The sequence below is a fragment of the Amia ocellicauda genome, chromosome 19 (genome assembly GCF_036373705.1).
Source record: "Amia ocellicauda isolate fAmiCal2 chromosome 19, fAmiCal2.hap1, whole genome shotgun sequence".
In the NCBI taxonomy this organism is placed as follows: Eukaryota; Metazoa; Chordata; class Actinopteri; order Amiiformes; family Amiidae; genus Amia; species Amia ocellicauda.
Window position 1 is genome coordinate 8,528,157 of NC_089868.1, and position 17,278 is coordinate 8,545,434.

The 17,278-nt window shown below is 35.9% G+C and overlaps 1 protein-coding gene across 8 annotated transcripts in view; it reads right to left on the reverse strand.

Annotated features, from left to right (window-relative positions):
• nfia (nuclear factor I/A) overlaps positions 1-16,331 on the reverse strand; it is a 188,211-nt gene extending 171,880 nt beyond the window's left edge. Inside the window, exons 1-2 of one of the 8 annotated variants that reach the window (XM_066691749.1) lie at positions 16,018-16,331; positions 2,886-3,417 (exon numbers count right to left, since the gene is read on the reverse strand). In XM_066691749.1, coding sequence (XP_066547846.1) covers positions 2,886-3,417; positions 16,018-16,026 — 541 coding nt within the window. In that variant the 5' untranslated portion in view covers positions 16,027-16,331. Of the gene's footprint in view, positions 1-2,885; positions 3,418-11,440; positions 11,845-16,017 lie in introns of those variants that run through there. The other 7 variants (XM_066691754.1, XM_066691748.1, XM_066691752.1 and 4 more) reach the window with 7 other exon arrangements.
• Between the last annotated feature and the right edge of the window lie 947 nt (positions 16,332-17,278).

Genomic DNA, 17,278 nt, shown 5'->3' on the forward strand with positions numbered 1-17,278 from the left:
TGTATCTGAAATACAATATGTCCACTGACCTAACTGTCCTATCTTGGCAGTGACAGCAGTACCTCAGTAAGCATGTGTCCAAGTCCCCTTTTGTCCCTCTTTGCCAGAGAAGCAGGAAGATAAATTTAATTACTGACTTCACCTCCCCTTGGGAAACCATCTTCCATGTCTGGGTATGAGGTCAGCATCTCTTCAGATGTCTTTTAATCAGAGATTTTTAGGAATGCTGCATTTTTTATTTTTTTTATAAAAGAGAGAAACACGATACAGCAGTTGTGCTGCAGGACATGCAAACTGCTACAATGGGAAAATATTCCCACAGTCATGTTTTTGTGTATTCCTTTCCTTAAATTGTAAATTGCACAATTTAAATTATAGATACATTTTGAAAATGTGACCGTGCGGCCCAGGAAGAATAACATAATTGTGCTTAAAGTTGCTTGCTACATCAATAAGCACCGAAAGAAAAAGACAAAGATATTCCCTTATTTTGCCATAATTGGCTGTGCCTTTTCAAGTCACATGCACACTCCCCTCGATGAACTGCTAAATATTATTCCTAAAACACGAAGCATAAGGAAAAAAGCTAGTTCTTGCAACCAAATAATTTTACATCTTGTTAGTTTACAAACAAAATTACTGTGAAAAGGAAATTATTCTAATTAAAGTCCTCAGTGCAGCCTGAACAAAAGAAGAGTTTCTATTCCATCTGACTGAATGTGAGGGTTTGTTTCAGTGTCGGCATGGAAGTGTTTCCTGCTGTTTCCTTCCAATTAAGAGTTCCACGTACTGATAGCCTTGCACTGAGCTATCTGAGGTGTAACAATGCACGGATGTATTTGTGTATATATACATGTATGCATCTATATACATACATATTTATATAAAGATACATAATTACATGTACAGATGTATTGCCCACATAAGCACACATAAATACACAAAGAAAACTATTTCTCATAACAACTTTCAACATAAATACTGCAAGAACAAGACATAACCGACATGCAAAATCTAACTATTTCCTCATATTGGACATCAAAACTCCTTCCTGTCTGTCTGATTTATTAGCTGTTAAATTTTACATTCATTTTTCTAAGTGGTTGGCATACGTTCAGTATTACTGGAATGCAGCTGAGTCACAACCATTTTCATTTTGTTAAAATAAACTATATAGAAATACATAAGCATATAAACATGCATACATAACTACATGTGCACTTATGTTTTAGAATTTATTTTTATACCCCCCTAATTATGTATAGTATCATGGAATAACTATCTTAAACTATTTTTTGACATATATATATGTCAAAAAATAGTTTAAGATAGTTTTTCCAAGACTCCATGAGGCTGGCAGGATCTCATTCGTCTATGTAGAGACGAATGAGATCCTGCCAGCCTCATGGAGTCTTGAACACAGTCCTGGATCGCCTGGCTACTACTGTGTCGTGGAGAAAGTGAACGAAAAAGGGCATACACTTGGCCTTCTCAACTGTTTGAAAGAAAATACAGCAGAACACCAGGGCTGAACTGATACTGTTTACAAATGGAAGCATACAGAAGGCTGACCCCTTATCATCTGCAATTCATGGAGTAAAATACATATTTAAAATTGTTGTTTCCTGCATTATTTGTGTTCAAAACTGTAATTTATGTCTTTATTTATCTGTAATTCTGGCATATCCAAACAATGTGAAAATTAAGGAAAAATCACAAAATTCACTAAATGCTATACAAGCCGTGAAGGCTAAACGTCTTGTAACTACACTATTGCCCCCATTCTCGGAAGCAAAGTCTTGTTCGGTGTTCATAACAATAAAAGGAAAGAAGACCAACTATTTTGGTGAATGGCTCTTTTCAAGGTTTACCTTAACACCCTGGCATCTTCTCTCTTTTTCATTTAACTAATTTAATTAGGGCTTGGTTTGATTGTGTAGAAATAGCAATGGCATCCTTAAAATGCAGGTTAAAAAGTAGTTTTTTCACACTAATACACTGACAACACTTACATTAATACTTAAAAGTAATGACACTCTATTGTTTCCTCTCTTGAAATTAGTGCTAAACATTTACAGCTCGTGTAATGTAAAATATATTTATTTTTTTTCTAAAGAATAATATCAATAATCACAATACTGCTTTTGCAATATTTAGGTGCATTTTTTAAAAACAAAATTACCCAGTCTAGAAAATTAAATGTAGCTGGCACTAATATTCATTGTGATAATAAGTACCGTATTATTTCATATTATGCTGCAATAAAAAAAAATAAAAAAAACATAAAATGCATCACATTGTAACAGTTGTGGCTGGGAAAAAGGTATATATATATATAACATTTGTAATATTATATAGATTTCATGTTTTATTTTCGTAAAACAATAACTTGGTTTGTGACGATACTAATAACTTGAGACTGATCAATCCCAGCAGGTCAGGCATTTCCACACATTTCACCATATTTTCTAAGGCAATATAACTGATGGAATATTGGTGCTCCTAAATGCACTTTCATATAGGCCTACATACACATATTTGTGTGGGGGAGTTAATGTATGCAAATCTGCATAATTGTAATTTATAGATTTTACTTGGGAAACTATGTTTGTAGTTTGTGCTGCTATTAAAAAGCGCTTATAAATCTGCCCTTTGTGTTCGCTAGTGTTGCATTGTTTGAGATAAAAGCAGCAAGGGCTCTTTCAATTATTTAATAATGACTGTCAGGAGCTTACAATGTGGTATGGAAACTCAAAATATGTTGTAATGTATATGGTGTCCAAAAAATACATAAATGCTTCAACACCACAGGCAAGATTTTGGGACAAATAAGGTGATATATTTACATTTGCAGTCTTAATGTAAGAAATAAAAATGGCACTTACCCACTGCATGCACAAAGTACGCCAAATATAAGTCGAGTTCCTTTACTGAAACTCCTATGTGATGAGGTTGTACACACAGCCCAGGATTCGAGCACTGTGGTGACTTTACCAGACGCTCACCGTCAGTACTTTCAAGCGGAATACCTTTGAATAAAATCACCATTACCAGGTCCAGCCTCCACACCTTGTCCGCTTGGCGTAAGCAGTCAATTCTCCGCATTTTGCCTTTCTGGTCTGGATTGGAAAGTACGCAGCAAGGGGCCTTCTTCCCCGTGACGGTGAGTACAAAATCCTCGCGAAACTCCGGCCGGATGTCCTTGCGCAGCTTCGCCAAAAGCCGTGATGCCCATTTCTGCTTGACCTCTGGTTTCTCACTGAGTAGCTCGTCCTTCACCGCTCTCTCCTCTTCCTTCGACATGCGCTTCTCGTGCTTTTTGAAGTATTTTCGCTTCCGAGCCTGCAGGTTAAACCATGTGTATGCAAACGCTCGGACGTGGGGCAACAGCGCTTCTATGAATGGATGGAATTCATCCTGTGAATGAAAAAGTAACAAAGAACCAATTAATGATCAGATGCTTTTGATGAATTTTTGGTGACATCATACTAAAAATGCAAAAAAAAAGATCAAGCGCCATTATATATAAACTTGAACATATTCAATTCAAAATCAAGTGTGTGTGTGTGTGGGGGGGGGGGGGTAAAAAAAGGTGGACAAAGACCATTGCTATTTTTAAAATAAATTATATCAGACAACATAGCAATTTCAACAGATAGTCACACACAAAAAAATGCATAACATTTTGCTTCAAGAAAAAAATCATGGTATTAAAAAACAGGCAAGCGTCTGTGGCTATTAGAGAAACATAGACGAGAACAAGCAAAGAAGACAGAGCATGCAGATAACAAATATGGAACAAAACTGATCTAATGTCCTGGAAAAATCCAAGACAGTTTATACTTTAATTGCTGTAAAATGTATTTAAGTGACATAATTAATATTTTAAAGTTTACATAATAAAAAACTATTTTTAAATCGACACGCATACATAAACAAACACAAAAACGTGTATGAATACATGTGTATAGTTTTCAGCACAAAGCAAAATGTTGAAATAGCCTCTGTGTGTGTAAATATAAATAAATATATAAATCACATTACATATAGGCTGTATAAAAATCCAAGTCTGCTCTTGACCATTTTTTTTTAAATATATTTTCTAATGTATTTATTTATTTACTTATTTATTAATATCTGTAAAAGCCCAGGACAGCGTGAAAAGGGCCAGTCTACCCTGCATCTTAGTTGCCTGGCAGCAGCCTCGGCCGGGACTGTTTTCAGATACCAATAAATGAGGCTGAAGACTGACCAGCAACACAGTGATTGTGAACCGTAACTATTTTTACCGTTTTATGACATCTGCACTTAACCAAAGAGTGCATTTATGTGTTTAGAAATATTTAAATAATATTTTTTTTTTTAAATGTCCCTATGTTTGGACACCCTCATAAGAGACATTCCCAAAAGGGGTCGAACAATAAATTAAGAAATAATAACAATAATATATTTTTTTTAATATTGGAAATTTCTTCAGTTTAATGAACTTTTCTTTTAGGGAAAAGATTATTTCAAAATATTTTACTAGTTTTGCAATCAAATAAATAAAAACACAAATCCCAATAAAGGTACTGAATGTTATGACAACAAAATGGATGACTGACTTGTTTAACCTCATACACAATATTTAGCAGTTTTACAAATTAAAACTATCTGAAATGTATGTACAAATCCAAACAGAAACATTAGCCTAAATTACACACAGAGATGTACACACAAAAATATATGCTATTTATGTATATTGGACACACACACACACACACACACATACACACACACAAATATGCAAACACATATTTGGTTCTACTTTGAAAAGAGATGCACCGATGCAATATCAACAGAATTGTTTTGCTTACAAAAATCAGGCCTCAACTGGTATCTAACATTTACAAATAGAGAGCTTACAGAGTCCCTTGAAGAACTACACATTTGCAACAAGCCTTGCAAGTATTACCTGTTTACAAAACACAAAGACAAGTGTTTCATAGTAGGTAATAACAAATTAGCAGGCTGCTTCCAACCTATTCAGTATCAGGTGTGCCACAAAACATACATATTATGCATACTCCAAATTGTACATGTGCAAATATATGATGTGAGAAAGAAGTTCACACAACTGACACTGACCAGCATACAAAAAGACTGCACTATAGCAAGTTTTGCCCCCATTTATAGTACTGTAGAGTTCCATTAAAATCTATTCAATGTATAATAAATGGCAGCACTTATTATTCAAAACAATCTTTAAGACAGCCAACTAGAAATTGTGAAAAATGTTCTATTAAATACCTATCAGAAAAAAATGCAAATACAGAAAATAAGACTAAACCAAAAGGCAATGACATATATGCACACGTGCATAGACAGGAAACATACGTGTAAACCAAATGGATTTTAACAATAAGCTGCTTACTATTTTATTGACTTACTGATGTTTTATCAATTACTTTATTTAACCAGCTAAACCCAGCTAAAGTAGTTCAAATGTATTGGAGGCTTAAGCAAATGTCATATACCTCTAGACATTTCAAAATGCATAGAGCAGCTAAAAAATCTAAATCGCATGACTACATATGCAAACCTAATCAATAATTAAATCACAAAGAACAAGTGTGCATATAGGTTAATCTGAACTGTTCATAATGTTTAGGAGATGGGTCTAAACTTCAAAGGTGAACTTAAAATATATATATAAAAAAAAAAAACCTACTGTAGACATTCAAATTCCATCTTGATAACATGCATAAAATATTTACAAATATTACAAGCTGATTTCCAGGGTGAAAATACTGATCCGAGCAATGCATTATATATATATATATATATATGCATATATTTATGCATATGTTTATGCATATATATGTATGTATATATATATGTATATATTTATGCATATGTTTATGCATATATATGTATGTATATATATATGTATATATGTATATATATATATGTATATATATGTGTATATATATATATATATATATATATATATTTTGTTTAACTTTGCATAAAGCACAGAAATCACCAACACAATTAAACAGTGACAAAGTACAAGCAATCGGTTCTGTAGTCATTAAAAAAAGTGTTTAAATCATTTTAAGAACTTGCACTTTCTGACGAGTGTGTGCCAAACTTTTATAAGTCTGGCAAAATTACAAACTACACGCATTTTAGAGCAGCATTATCCATCTCTCTCATAAGTTGTGTGTAATTGTGTAATTACCAACTATAACTCAGAATATAACCCCCAATGCATATATATAGATCATTATCATCATTGTCAATCTTTATCAACCCACTTCTGAATAAAAGTTTATACATACATATACAGGAAGTGAGTTTTATATCCAGGCAAAGTGGATATAAATATGTATGAAACACAGATTTCAGATTTTTGAACACTTCTTTGTTCGGTTTATTGGAGAGCTGAAGGATTCTGACATTACCACAAGGATTACACAAATAAATTAAATGAATTGGAGCAGACTTAGTGGTTGGCTTCAGTAATGTCCAACAATAATAAAAGAAGCACCTCAGGTGGAATTTAACACATGCCAAAAAGCCAGCTCGGCCTGCTATACTTTTGTCATGATGCAGGTGCACAAGGAGACGCTTCTTCTACAAAGCACTGCTGTTAATGGCTGCGCTTTCTTTAAGGGACTCGATCTTAACTATGGGACAAGAAGCAAAGATTGAATCACATGTGCTTTAACAGTTCAATCTAGTTTCAGAATAAAATTCAAAGGCATGTAATGGAGAGTCGAAAGAGGAAAAAAACATATGTGAACTCATACACATTGTGTTTTAGTATGGGTGTATATATAAATATAAAGAGAGAGAAAGGGAAAGGGAAAGATAAATAAATATAGATGAACATTATATATACACACGCTCACTATATGTGTGTGCGTTTCTGATTTGCAAAATATATTTTGGCCTCAAGGCATGAAACTATAGTGAAATGTTTGGATGTATATATATGTATATAAAAACTAATATTTACTTTATTTGAAAGGTTAATGTAAGTTGCTGTATTTTAAACTCCCAAGAAAAATCTTTGGAGACATTTTTTTTATAAAAAAATTACTTCAAACAAAACCCCAGATGACTAGTTTTGTAAGACCTAAACTTGCATTGATTTATGTTGGATTTAATCCAGGATATGAAATCTCCAGTCTACCTAACAGCTACTCCGAAGGAAATGCAGTTCAAAGTACTATAAAACATTTTTGTGTGGTAATACTTTTTTCAAGTTCACATGCAAACACAAGCTGTCTGCTCTCACAGTTCACCAAAAATCTGAAATACAAAATATACACTATTTTTCTGTTTAAGGCAAAAAAAAGAGGTGCATAGTTCATTTCATTATGTTAAAAATGGTTCTCATACACTCCAAAATGTATTTTTTATGATAGCAAAAAAAAAATGGACAAGACATAGTTAAAAGTTTCAATTTCTCTGATTTGCAGTGCTTTTTACAACAAATTTTTAGCTTTAAAAAAATGCAATACATTCTAAATTAAAATGTCTATGTTGTTATACTTATATAATTGTAAGTAAATAAAATGTAAATATATACACACAGACAAAGCACACATGTATATGTATATATGTATATGTATGTTTATATGGACTGAATAAGAGATACATACATTTATATTTAAACAAAGTACACAAACTTTAAAAAATATATTTTGAGATGAAAACTAGCTAATTGGTTGGCAGAGTTTATAACTGTGTGATTATTCAATGCACACCTTGCTGACAGCCAGAACAGTGCAAATAACAGGCTTACAACAATTCATAAATAACTATAATTTAACATACAAATGATGGTAATCCCACTTTATTGACACCCACGCTTGAGCACGCCACGACACACAAAACTAATTCTGAAGAAGTCGGCAGAGGTTACTTTCTACTACTGCTGTCGTATCCCTACAGAAAGGAATGTGTTCAGTTCACCCGGCTTACTATAGTGTGAAAATATGTAAATAAATAAATAAATAAATATAAATTGAATTAGGCCATTGCACTCCCCTTTTCTTCTAGTAAGGCCAAGTGCTTTGTAAACATCAATCTTGAATAACATGCAGGTTTGGAGGATAACAGCAGAACCATGTGATAAAAGAAAATGCATCTTTCTAGTCTACAGTGTGCATTCGAAATATCTGATTGCCTTGCCATCTTACAGTATTGCAAATATTGCACCGACATTTCCCTCCATAAATGTTTCACATTTAAGATTTAGAATTGCTTTTTTAAACTGGCAAAAAAACAAACAAATCTGCTTTATAGTTGCTGCTTTTAACAAAACTTAATATTAGTCACTAATATTGAGGGGGGGGGGGTTCATTTATTTTGTCATTCAGTACAAAAAAAAAAAATGTTTCCAATATACTATCCTGATATGTTCTCACTGATAGGATTATTTCTCTTCTTCATCCAATTTAACAGAAAAATGTAAAAAACTCATATACGCATGATTTAAAATTGTATTGTATTTCTGGCTATTGTTTGATATCTAAATCTTCATCTTAAATACATTTGCTTACACCAATCTCTGAATGTAGTATATTAATATTAGGCCATATCCACATCAGAGTTAAAATTCTGAATGCAGAGCTGCCTCACCTGTATATGCAAATACAGTGATTTGGAAACATTAATGCAGATTTCAGACTCATGTTATCGCTATATTCTTTTCTGTTGTCATTGTTGCTGGCTTTCTTTCAGATGTTAGTGCCCAGTAAGATAGAAATACGCAAAATGTTCATATTAACTGGCAGATTCTCTGATGACTGATTTTATGTATTTGTTCTATTTATTAACGTATCCATGTATTTATGTATGTTATTTTAACAAGCCTTCAGATAACCTTTTCTCATAATTACATATTAAATACATATTGAATTTTATTCTCAGAGAGTAAATTCAGTGTTATCGGTTCCTTAAAAAAAAAAAGGATGCATGATATAAAAATCACCAGGGTATCACTTTTAAACTACTTCCAATGTATTTCAATTAAATTGTATTTTAATACATAATGTTAAGTTTTTCTTTCTTTCAGTTGTTTCTGTCTATATAAATTGAATGCACAGGTTCCTTGAACTTTATCAAACATCAGCAGAGAAAACACAAAAAAATGTTAATATTCAGTGATCTTCTGTACACTGGTAAAGAAATGTAGCTACAATTAAAATCAATATGACTTTTGAGTCCAATTAATTTAAAGTTAAATTATGTTAACCTCACTTACAATGTATTATTCACTTTTGAGGAACAAAAATAAAATCAACACAAAATATAATTTAAAACAACATAAAATAGGATTTGTGTGCACAGCATACTATTATAAAGCAGACAGACAGCTTTTTTTTTATTTTGTTTGTTTTCTTGTCCAATATATCCCTGGAAGGCATGAAGAACTGATTTGCCAAAACTGAAGTGAACATTTTTCGGAGGAGGCTTTACAATTTTCCCCGGGAAATATTCACATTGATTCTCAGCAGTTTTACACAAAATTTGCAGACACTTGCTGTCAGTATTAAGGTTGTTTGGCACCTTTAACATGTGCTGATGAGATGATTAACAATTATATATATATATATATATATGGTAAATTGAGTACACCCAGTCCGTGTTATGAAAATAGAGTTGCTGGCACAGCTAAGAAACTTATGAAGAACTCTTCTTATCATCCAGATTGCTGGGCCCAAACAGCACTGTCCCCCAGAACAATATTAACTGGGTCTGCTATATGAAAGGGAAAATCAAATTGCCATTATCTAAATACAAAGATCTAGTAAGGCATGTCCTTGGCCTTTTTTTAAGGCTTTGGATGGTCTTCTCTGACACCAGTGACAGTCAAGCAGAGGTCAGATCAGAGACTCTGCTCAACTATTTTCAGCAGACTGTTATTTGTATTATTAAAATGACACAATTTCCCTTGCTCTCACTTTAAACTTTTTCCCTGCTTCTTCTTGTAGGCAGTACTGTTTGATAGCACACTTCACACACTGAAACTTTCAACGGGGCTAGTAATACATTTAAACAAAAAATAAAACGCCTTTTAAAACAGAAATTCCTGGACTATAGGTAACTGCCATTCTGAGCGGTTTTAATATAGCCTACAAAGTAAGTCCAGTTCACGTTTTTGAACTGTTACACTAATATACATGAATTAAACGTTTCAAACTTGCGTCTGAGCTCTCGCTGTTTTTGCCACTTGTGTTAAAAATATAAATAAAGTCAAATCCAGCACAATCCCCCTAGACCAAATAAACACGCAAAAGTGAAAGTGTGCAGAAACGTAGTACTTCAGATCCTAAAAAGACCCCGTGGCGCTGTGCATGTTTATTAAATCAGTACAATTAGCAATATTGCATTATCAATATAAATATTATTATTAGGGTATTAATAATAATAATTAAAATAAAATGTCCAACACGTGTAGAGGAGAATAGAGTCAGTGCGGTGATCACGCAGCTATCTTTCCAATACAGGTCTAATAGGTACATAAGGATCATATTTTTATAACAGTGAAAACTTAAGTTATTATGCATTTCCCACGATTTCACAGAAAGCGCACTTCCCACAATGTATCGCCGCTCGTATATAAGATATTTATTGTGAAATGAACTCTTAGTATCCACATCCACATTACCCAAACTTGGGACACCGTTTTGATCGCACGCTGCTGGACGCAGCGTTGCGGGGACCGTGTTGTGGTACCCACTGTCTCGGTTAAACCCGGGTCCAAAGCACGCACAATCTTCATTATTAATACGGTCCAATTGTGCAACATTATCAGCATCCAAGGAAATCCTGTGGACTGCGGGCTGGCGGCGGATGCGATGTAATTCGCGAAATAAATGCAGCTCGGATCGCCCTGTACAGGCAAACGCAGAACAGCGTGACAGCCGCGGTCAAGTTTAAACTGAGAGCGATCGCGGTCCGCCACTGATAATAATAGCGGAAAAACACACTTTGGTCGTCTCCCATGAATCCAAATCACATTTTAGAAAACATTGCGAAACTCTAATTTAAATACAGGTCTGCTTGATCACAACACAACAGCACAGTCTCTTAGTCTTAGCACGGGTTGCACAGAAGAGCCGTAGATCGTGCGAGAATTGTGGAGGGGAAAAAGGGAAAGACGAAATACAACGAAACGCAATCTTTCAACGTGCCCCGCATCCGTGCACTACATCCTCCGAAACACACTAACAGCAAACACAACATCATATAGATACATAGATATTATTATTAATGTAGGCGCCATCAGCCATGTGGTTGCACAGATGGCTCTGCTACAACTGGAATGCAACACAAAGTTACTTTTCTTCAAGCTGTATATGCAGTGTCCCGCCGCTGCTACAGGGGAAAAAGATCACACATTCAGCATAAATTTTTCATCAGAAAGCAAATCAGCACTTACCTGGGTCAGACATAGCGGAGAATACATGACTGCTGTGTTTTATTTTGGGTTTGGAGGTGTGTGTGTGTATGTATATGTGTATGTGTGATGTATGTATGTGTGTGTGTGTGTGTGTATGTATGTGTGTATGTAGGTGCGAGTGTGTGTATGTGTATGGGTGTGTGTGTGTGTGTGTGTGTGTGTGAAAAGAAAAAAAAAGAGAGAGACAGAGAGAGGGAGAGAGAGAGAGAGAGGGAAAAAAATCAAGCCTGCTTCTTGCTTTCACATTTCCAACTCTGCAAACTGCGCCCAGCGCTCCGCCGCTCCATAGCGCTGAACTTTAACCCCGCCTCGAGTTACAGCGCGGCTCCACGCGCACTCTGCTCAGCCGGGGAGCCGGAGCGCGCGCCTGCAGCGGGGCCGGGCGGGCCACTGTCAGCACCGCACCGCACCGCACCGCACCGCACCGCAGCCACACACGCAACACTGGAGCCGGTTGTCAAATGCACATTCCTCCAGCGCTTCTCCGTGCATTACATCGCATCGCGCTTCCTTTTAAAGACACACCGAGTGCGTGCTGCGATGCATGCCCGGCGTTTAGAAAACTCAACTCCGCAATAAAACAAATACAAAGATGACTTTTCTTGACTAGATATAGGCTGTGCGCTACCCTCATCTAGCTCTAACCCGCACCTGCTTTTTCTCAGGTCTCAGATAGTATTCCGAAATATACCCATAGAGTCATTAAAGCTTTCGGTCTTTTTTTTTTTTTTTTTGCCTTTACAGTACCTCAGCCAATAAGTTTACTTTGCTCTGAGCTGAACGCCTTCGCTCTTACTATGCCAGGATAAAAACGAGAACACCTATTAAATAAATACTCATTCGTAAGTATCGTTTAAGCGAAAAGAACAAGAATGTGCAATGGTGTGCAGATGGGACGTGACTGGTCAAAGTTAGTAACCGAGATACAGCGCAGCCTTTGCAGCCCAGCAGTACGGTCTGCGACCCAAACAATGCAATAATTTAGCTGCTCAAATCATTAACTCAAGCACGTCATGGCTTTCGAAACTGCATTACATAGAAAACAACTTAGTGTCTCAACCTACAGTCGAGGCAAAGGTTATATATATATATATATATATATATATATATATATATATACACAGCTGTGGAAAAAATTAGGAGACCACTTGGAGTGGTCTCTTTTTTTTTTTCCAGAGATTATATATATATATATATACAATACGTATAAAAACAGTGCATAAACAGAACAGCGTATAAAAACAACTGATGAAAGATATCCAGCCTGCACAAATGCTAAACTTTATATATGTTCAGCCACTGGCTTCACTGGTAGGGAACATTTTCTTTACAGTAGGCTAACTGGCAAGCATGATAGACAAATAGCTCAGTTCTCATAAATGCATGATGTGTCGATTAAATGTCAAGCTGCGATATTATTATGCACATAGGCTAATTTCATGTATTTGAAATCGGAGGCAGAGCCCATACATCTAACGGAAAGCACCGGCATTAAATGTACCCCCTTGGATTGATCAGATCTACTTCATATATCCTACCGAGAAAGCTTTGCAAACGTGGACTTCAGCTCTGAGGTGTGAACGCTCAGCAGTTTATTCTCAATACAGAAGCCCACAAAGGGGAATGGGATCTTGGCTGGTATTTTAAAAACTCAGTAAATCTGTTAAATAAGGGATCGACACTACCTCTATGTGTGCTACATTTTGTTATATTTACTTTGTTCGTTTTAATAGAAAATATAAACCGCAATGAACCCCTTACAAACCCAGTGTCAGTTTTAACAACACATGCAAATTAGAGATCTCCAAACACAAATCTCCCTATCTGCCTATACATCGACTGCATCACCTTTAAAGTCTCACAATCCCAGCACTACACAGTGTATATAATTGGTCTCCTTACACAATATGTAGACTACAGTTCATTCTCCACGTTTAACCTCTGATTCTAAGCTACATTTTACTTCATGCTGAAAAGTCAAAACAAGTCAAACAAATACATTTTTAAAATGTGTATGCGTTTTACAAACATCCATTGTATAGCTCCAAATCTATGCATTTTATCTAAACAATAACAAATGAATTGTAAACAAGTTTACGAGATATTCATAAACGAATCAGCAAAGTAATCAGCTTTAGTTTCATGAAAATATGTTAACGGGCTATAGCTGCACTTGCATATGTGACACAAATAATTCAATGCAATGTTTAACATACGTTTGCAGAGAATAATGTGTCTTGTTTTTAAGCTTGGCACCTTGTGTGGAACAAATGACAATGGGAACAATTATGCAGGTATGGGTGAATAAAACCGTATGCATCTTATCACTAATGGTTGTTCTTCTAACACGGAAAACTCGAAAAGGATGCATGCACCATGTGATGATACACAAATAAGCAAACAGAAATAAATACTCGTAAATTTGCTACACATTTGAAGCCCTAAAGGGTTAATACAAATATCGAAGACTTGCACTTCTCATGTTCAAACTAACGGAAACCTCAGACGCCCTGACTTCATTGTGTTATAGTTTATTGCCTTGGACAATAGCCAAATAGATTGTTTATTAGGATATATCACTAAACACTTATTAGAAGGAGGATTTAGTTTGATTTTCGTATTATTTGCATCATGCTTTTCCACATACATCATTATGAAATATGATATTTAAGTTTTCATTCACCAATGCATTCAGTTCAGCTTATGAGTGATTTGACTTATCAGTCACACGGAAACAAAATTGTTTCTTTGTATTACCAAACATTATAATACATTCTGTTACTATAGAAAAAGCACAATAGATACTGTAAAATATATTCTCATTGATATAATACAACTGCCAGGTGATTTGGGAAAAGGGAAGAAACTAAACATTTGCAAATTTAGGCTAAGACAAGGACAGAAGTTTTGAAAACTTCTGCAATGTCGGTTGGAGTTGCATTACTATTTGTTCTACGACGAGAAACAAATCGGGATGAAATCGGTCAGCATAATAGTTTCTTCATACATAGAACTACAATATTTAAAATGCAAAATATTTTGACAAGAGTTGTGTCCATTCGATGCCTTAAGTGTTACATGGTAACCGTGTGTAGCCTTCCATTGGTTACTAAAACGAAGAGCAGTCTATTTTGCGCCCTCTAGAAGAGATACCAGTGATTTAAAGCCAGTTTCAGTACAAACCCCTTATCCTGATCACTGGCTTTGCCAACACTGACCACAACAATACGGCAAAAGCGCAAGAATATAAAGAGCGCATGTGCGAAGCTGCGATGGGAGCTGTAGTTTAGAAGAATGTAGAATCATTAGTAAAAAAGTAAAAAAGACAAATCGATGAATAGCATGCGAATTTTATTTCCGAAAGAAATCATGCCAGATTTAAGTGATAAGTAGAATGAAGCCGAAACTATTGCCAGAGTGTGCATATATTACCCTACCCTAGCATGTGTCTGAATTCAAGCAGGGGATGCATAGAGGCTTGTATGCGAGAGTAACAGCGCATAGAGTCAACGAGGCAAGTAGCCATCTGCACTGCAAGGCAAAGTCCACATGCAGTGTTACTGCGTTTCATGTGGCTAATGCTGTATATTGAGAGGAAAGGCAAACGAGACACAACATATATATAATAAACAGAATTAAAACCGCATCCGTGCCTGTCAATGCGAATCAGTTCATACGTCACGAATTCAATGGAAATACAAAAATGAAGCACGATAAAAAGCATTGCTTAGTCATTCGATGCTGCAAACCCAGTATATATTAAAATCGCAAGTGGCTATAAAAACGCATGTACCCTCAAAGTCAAGTCAAATCGCCACACAAGACGCAGCTCTAAGCTACTGGATACTTTAGAAGGAAAAACAAAAGCTAACATGTTCTGGAAATGCTTACATTCAAAAATCATATACATAGCTATATATCTATAAAAGTGATGTTATGAAGCAGAATGTCCTCAATCGAGGAAAGCGCAGTGTGATATTGGTTTAACAATCTACACGATCCTCCAGGTTTACAGGCGCTATAAAACTTTGGAGAAGTTTGCATATTTGACAGGTTGCACTATACAGTACCTCCTGCAGAGTTAAGCTAACGTGATCCAGGCGGATCCCGCCCACTCCAGATACATGTCTCTGATTGGCTAGTAGCATAGACCTTTAAAACCAATCGATAGCTGATTGGATTACAATCACGTCACTCGAGTATCCCAAGAAAGCTTTTTTCCTTTAGGTTGACTGCTAAAGTCAGACGACTCTGCAGAGCAAGCGCGTAATGTTACCATATTTTTTTCTATAATATTTTTTGGACAGAGCTAGCGCTAATCTAAAAGGGAAGTCTTACAAGCTCAGCACTTTTCCTGACGATAACTGAAAAAGCAGGATTTGGCGCAATATCTGCAACACTGACAATACAATCTGTACAAATCATATGCATACCCCTTTAACAGTTTTACATTAAAAAACAGATTAATTTAATCGCATAACAATAATCACTGGTTCTTTAATGTTTAAAACTATATTGCAAAAATAAAATAACACTTCATATGCATATGCACGTACCATTGCCATGTAAAGTGTACGTGAGAAACTTTAAAATGTTGAGACGAAGTGCTTCATTTTCAGCCACCTTTGTTGTTTATTTTTAAGGTAAAAAATATTTTTCTTATAAACTTGCAGCCGCTGTAAAAAAAAAAAAAAATAAATAAAAAAAAACCGGAAGAGAAAGAAAGAGAAAGAAAGAAAAAAAAAGCTGGCCAAAAGCTGCTGGCTGTTTTTAATTCCGAACAGAAAGGATTTTTGCAATAAGCTTTTTTCTTCCCCCTTGCTTTTTGACAGCGATCCAAGCTTGGCAAGACTGGCTGGCTCACTAGACCCTCTCTGGCTGTCTTTGCTCGGTTTGTTAGACTTTGTGCAGAAGTTGCAATCGATGCAACGAGTCCCCCCTTGTTTATTTCCGCAATCGCTGCAATTTGCATAGTAACCACGCAGTGCCAGAGCGGCGGCGCAACGTCACTCTCCCTCCCTCCCCCTGGAGCTCGCTGGCCAATCAGAGCCGCTGGAATTCTGTCCGGCCGGCCCGGGTCAGCGTTCCGCTCCTGCGTGAAGGACCGGGCTGGGTGCGCTGCTGCAGAGTGGGGCTACGGGTGTGCAGCCAGAGGGAAGCCGGCTTCGCGTTTTTAATCATGTTCATGTTGACAAAGGACGTTTTTTGCTAAGCAATGTATATATTAAACTATTTTCCGTCTTCTGACGATATTGTTGAAAGTGATGGATTGTGTGTTTGTATCCGGGGTTGCGTTGGAGCACAAATATCGGCTTCCAAACTAGAGCCGAGAGAAAATGAAACGGGAAATGTCGACCAGAACGGGCTCATGATGTGTTTTTGAATTGCAATATATGTCCGTGCATGTGGCTTCAGAATGGAGCAAGAGGTAAATCTGCTTGGAATGTCAATTCCAAGATCATAAAATGTATTTTAGAAAATTGGCTCAGCTATACATAGGTCTTTATGTAGGAATCGATGAAAAAAGGCTATTGGAATTGTGCCATGTTGTGCGCCTTTGTGCTGGCTTGTGCTGTGTGTGATGCTGCTGCAGTATTATACATCTATTCACCAAATGCAAAATATTTGCTGACGAGATTACTAATGTAATTTTATTTTTTATTTTTTAAATCGCATTATGGAGGCGTCAACAGTTTGTGTATAATGACTGCCGTAGCCTTAAAATTCAATTAAAAACTGCATCTTCGTAAGCGTGTGGTGACATGTCTTGGGTTATCCATTCTGCTCGGAAATATATTGTCCATGTTTCCCACGGTA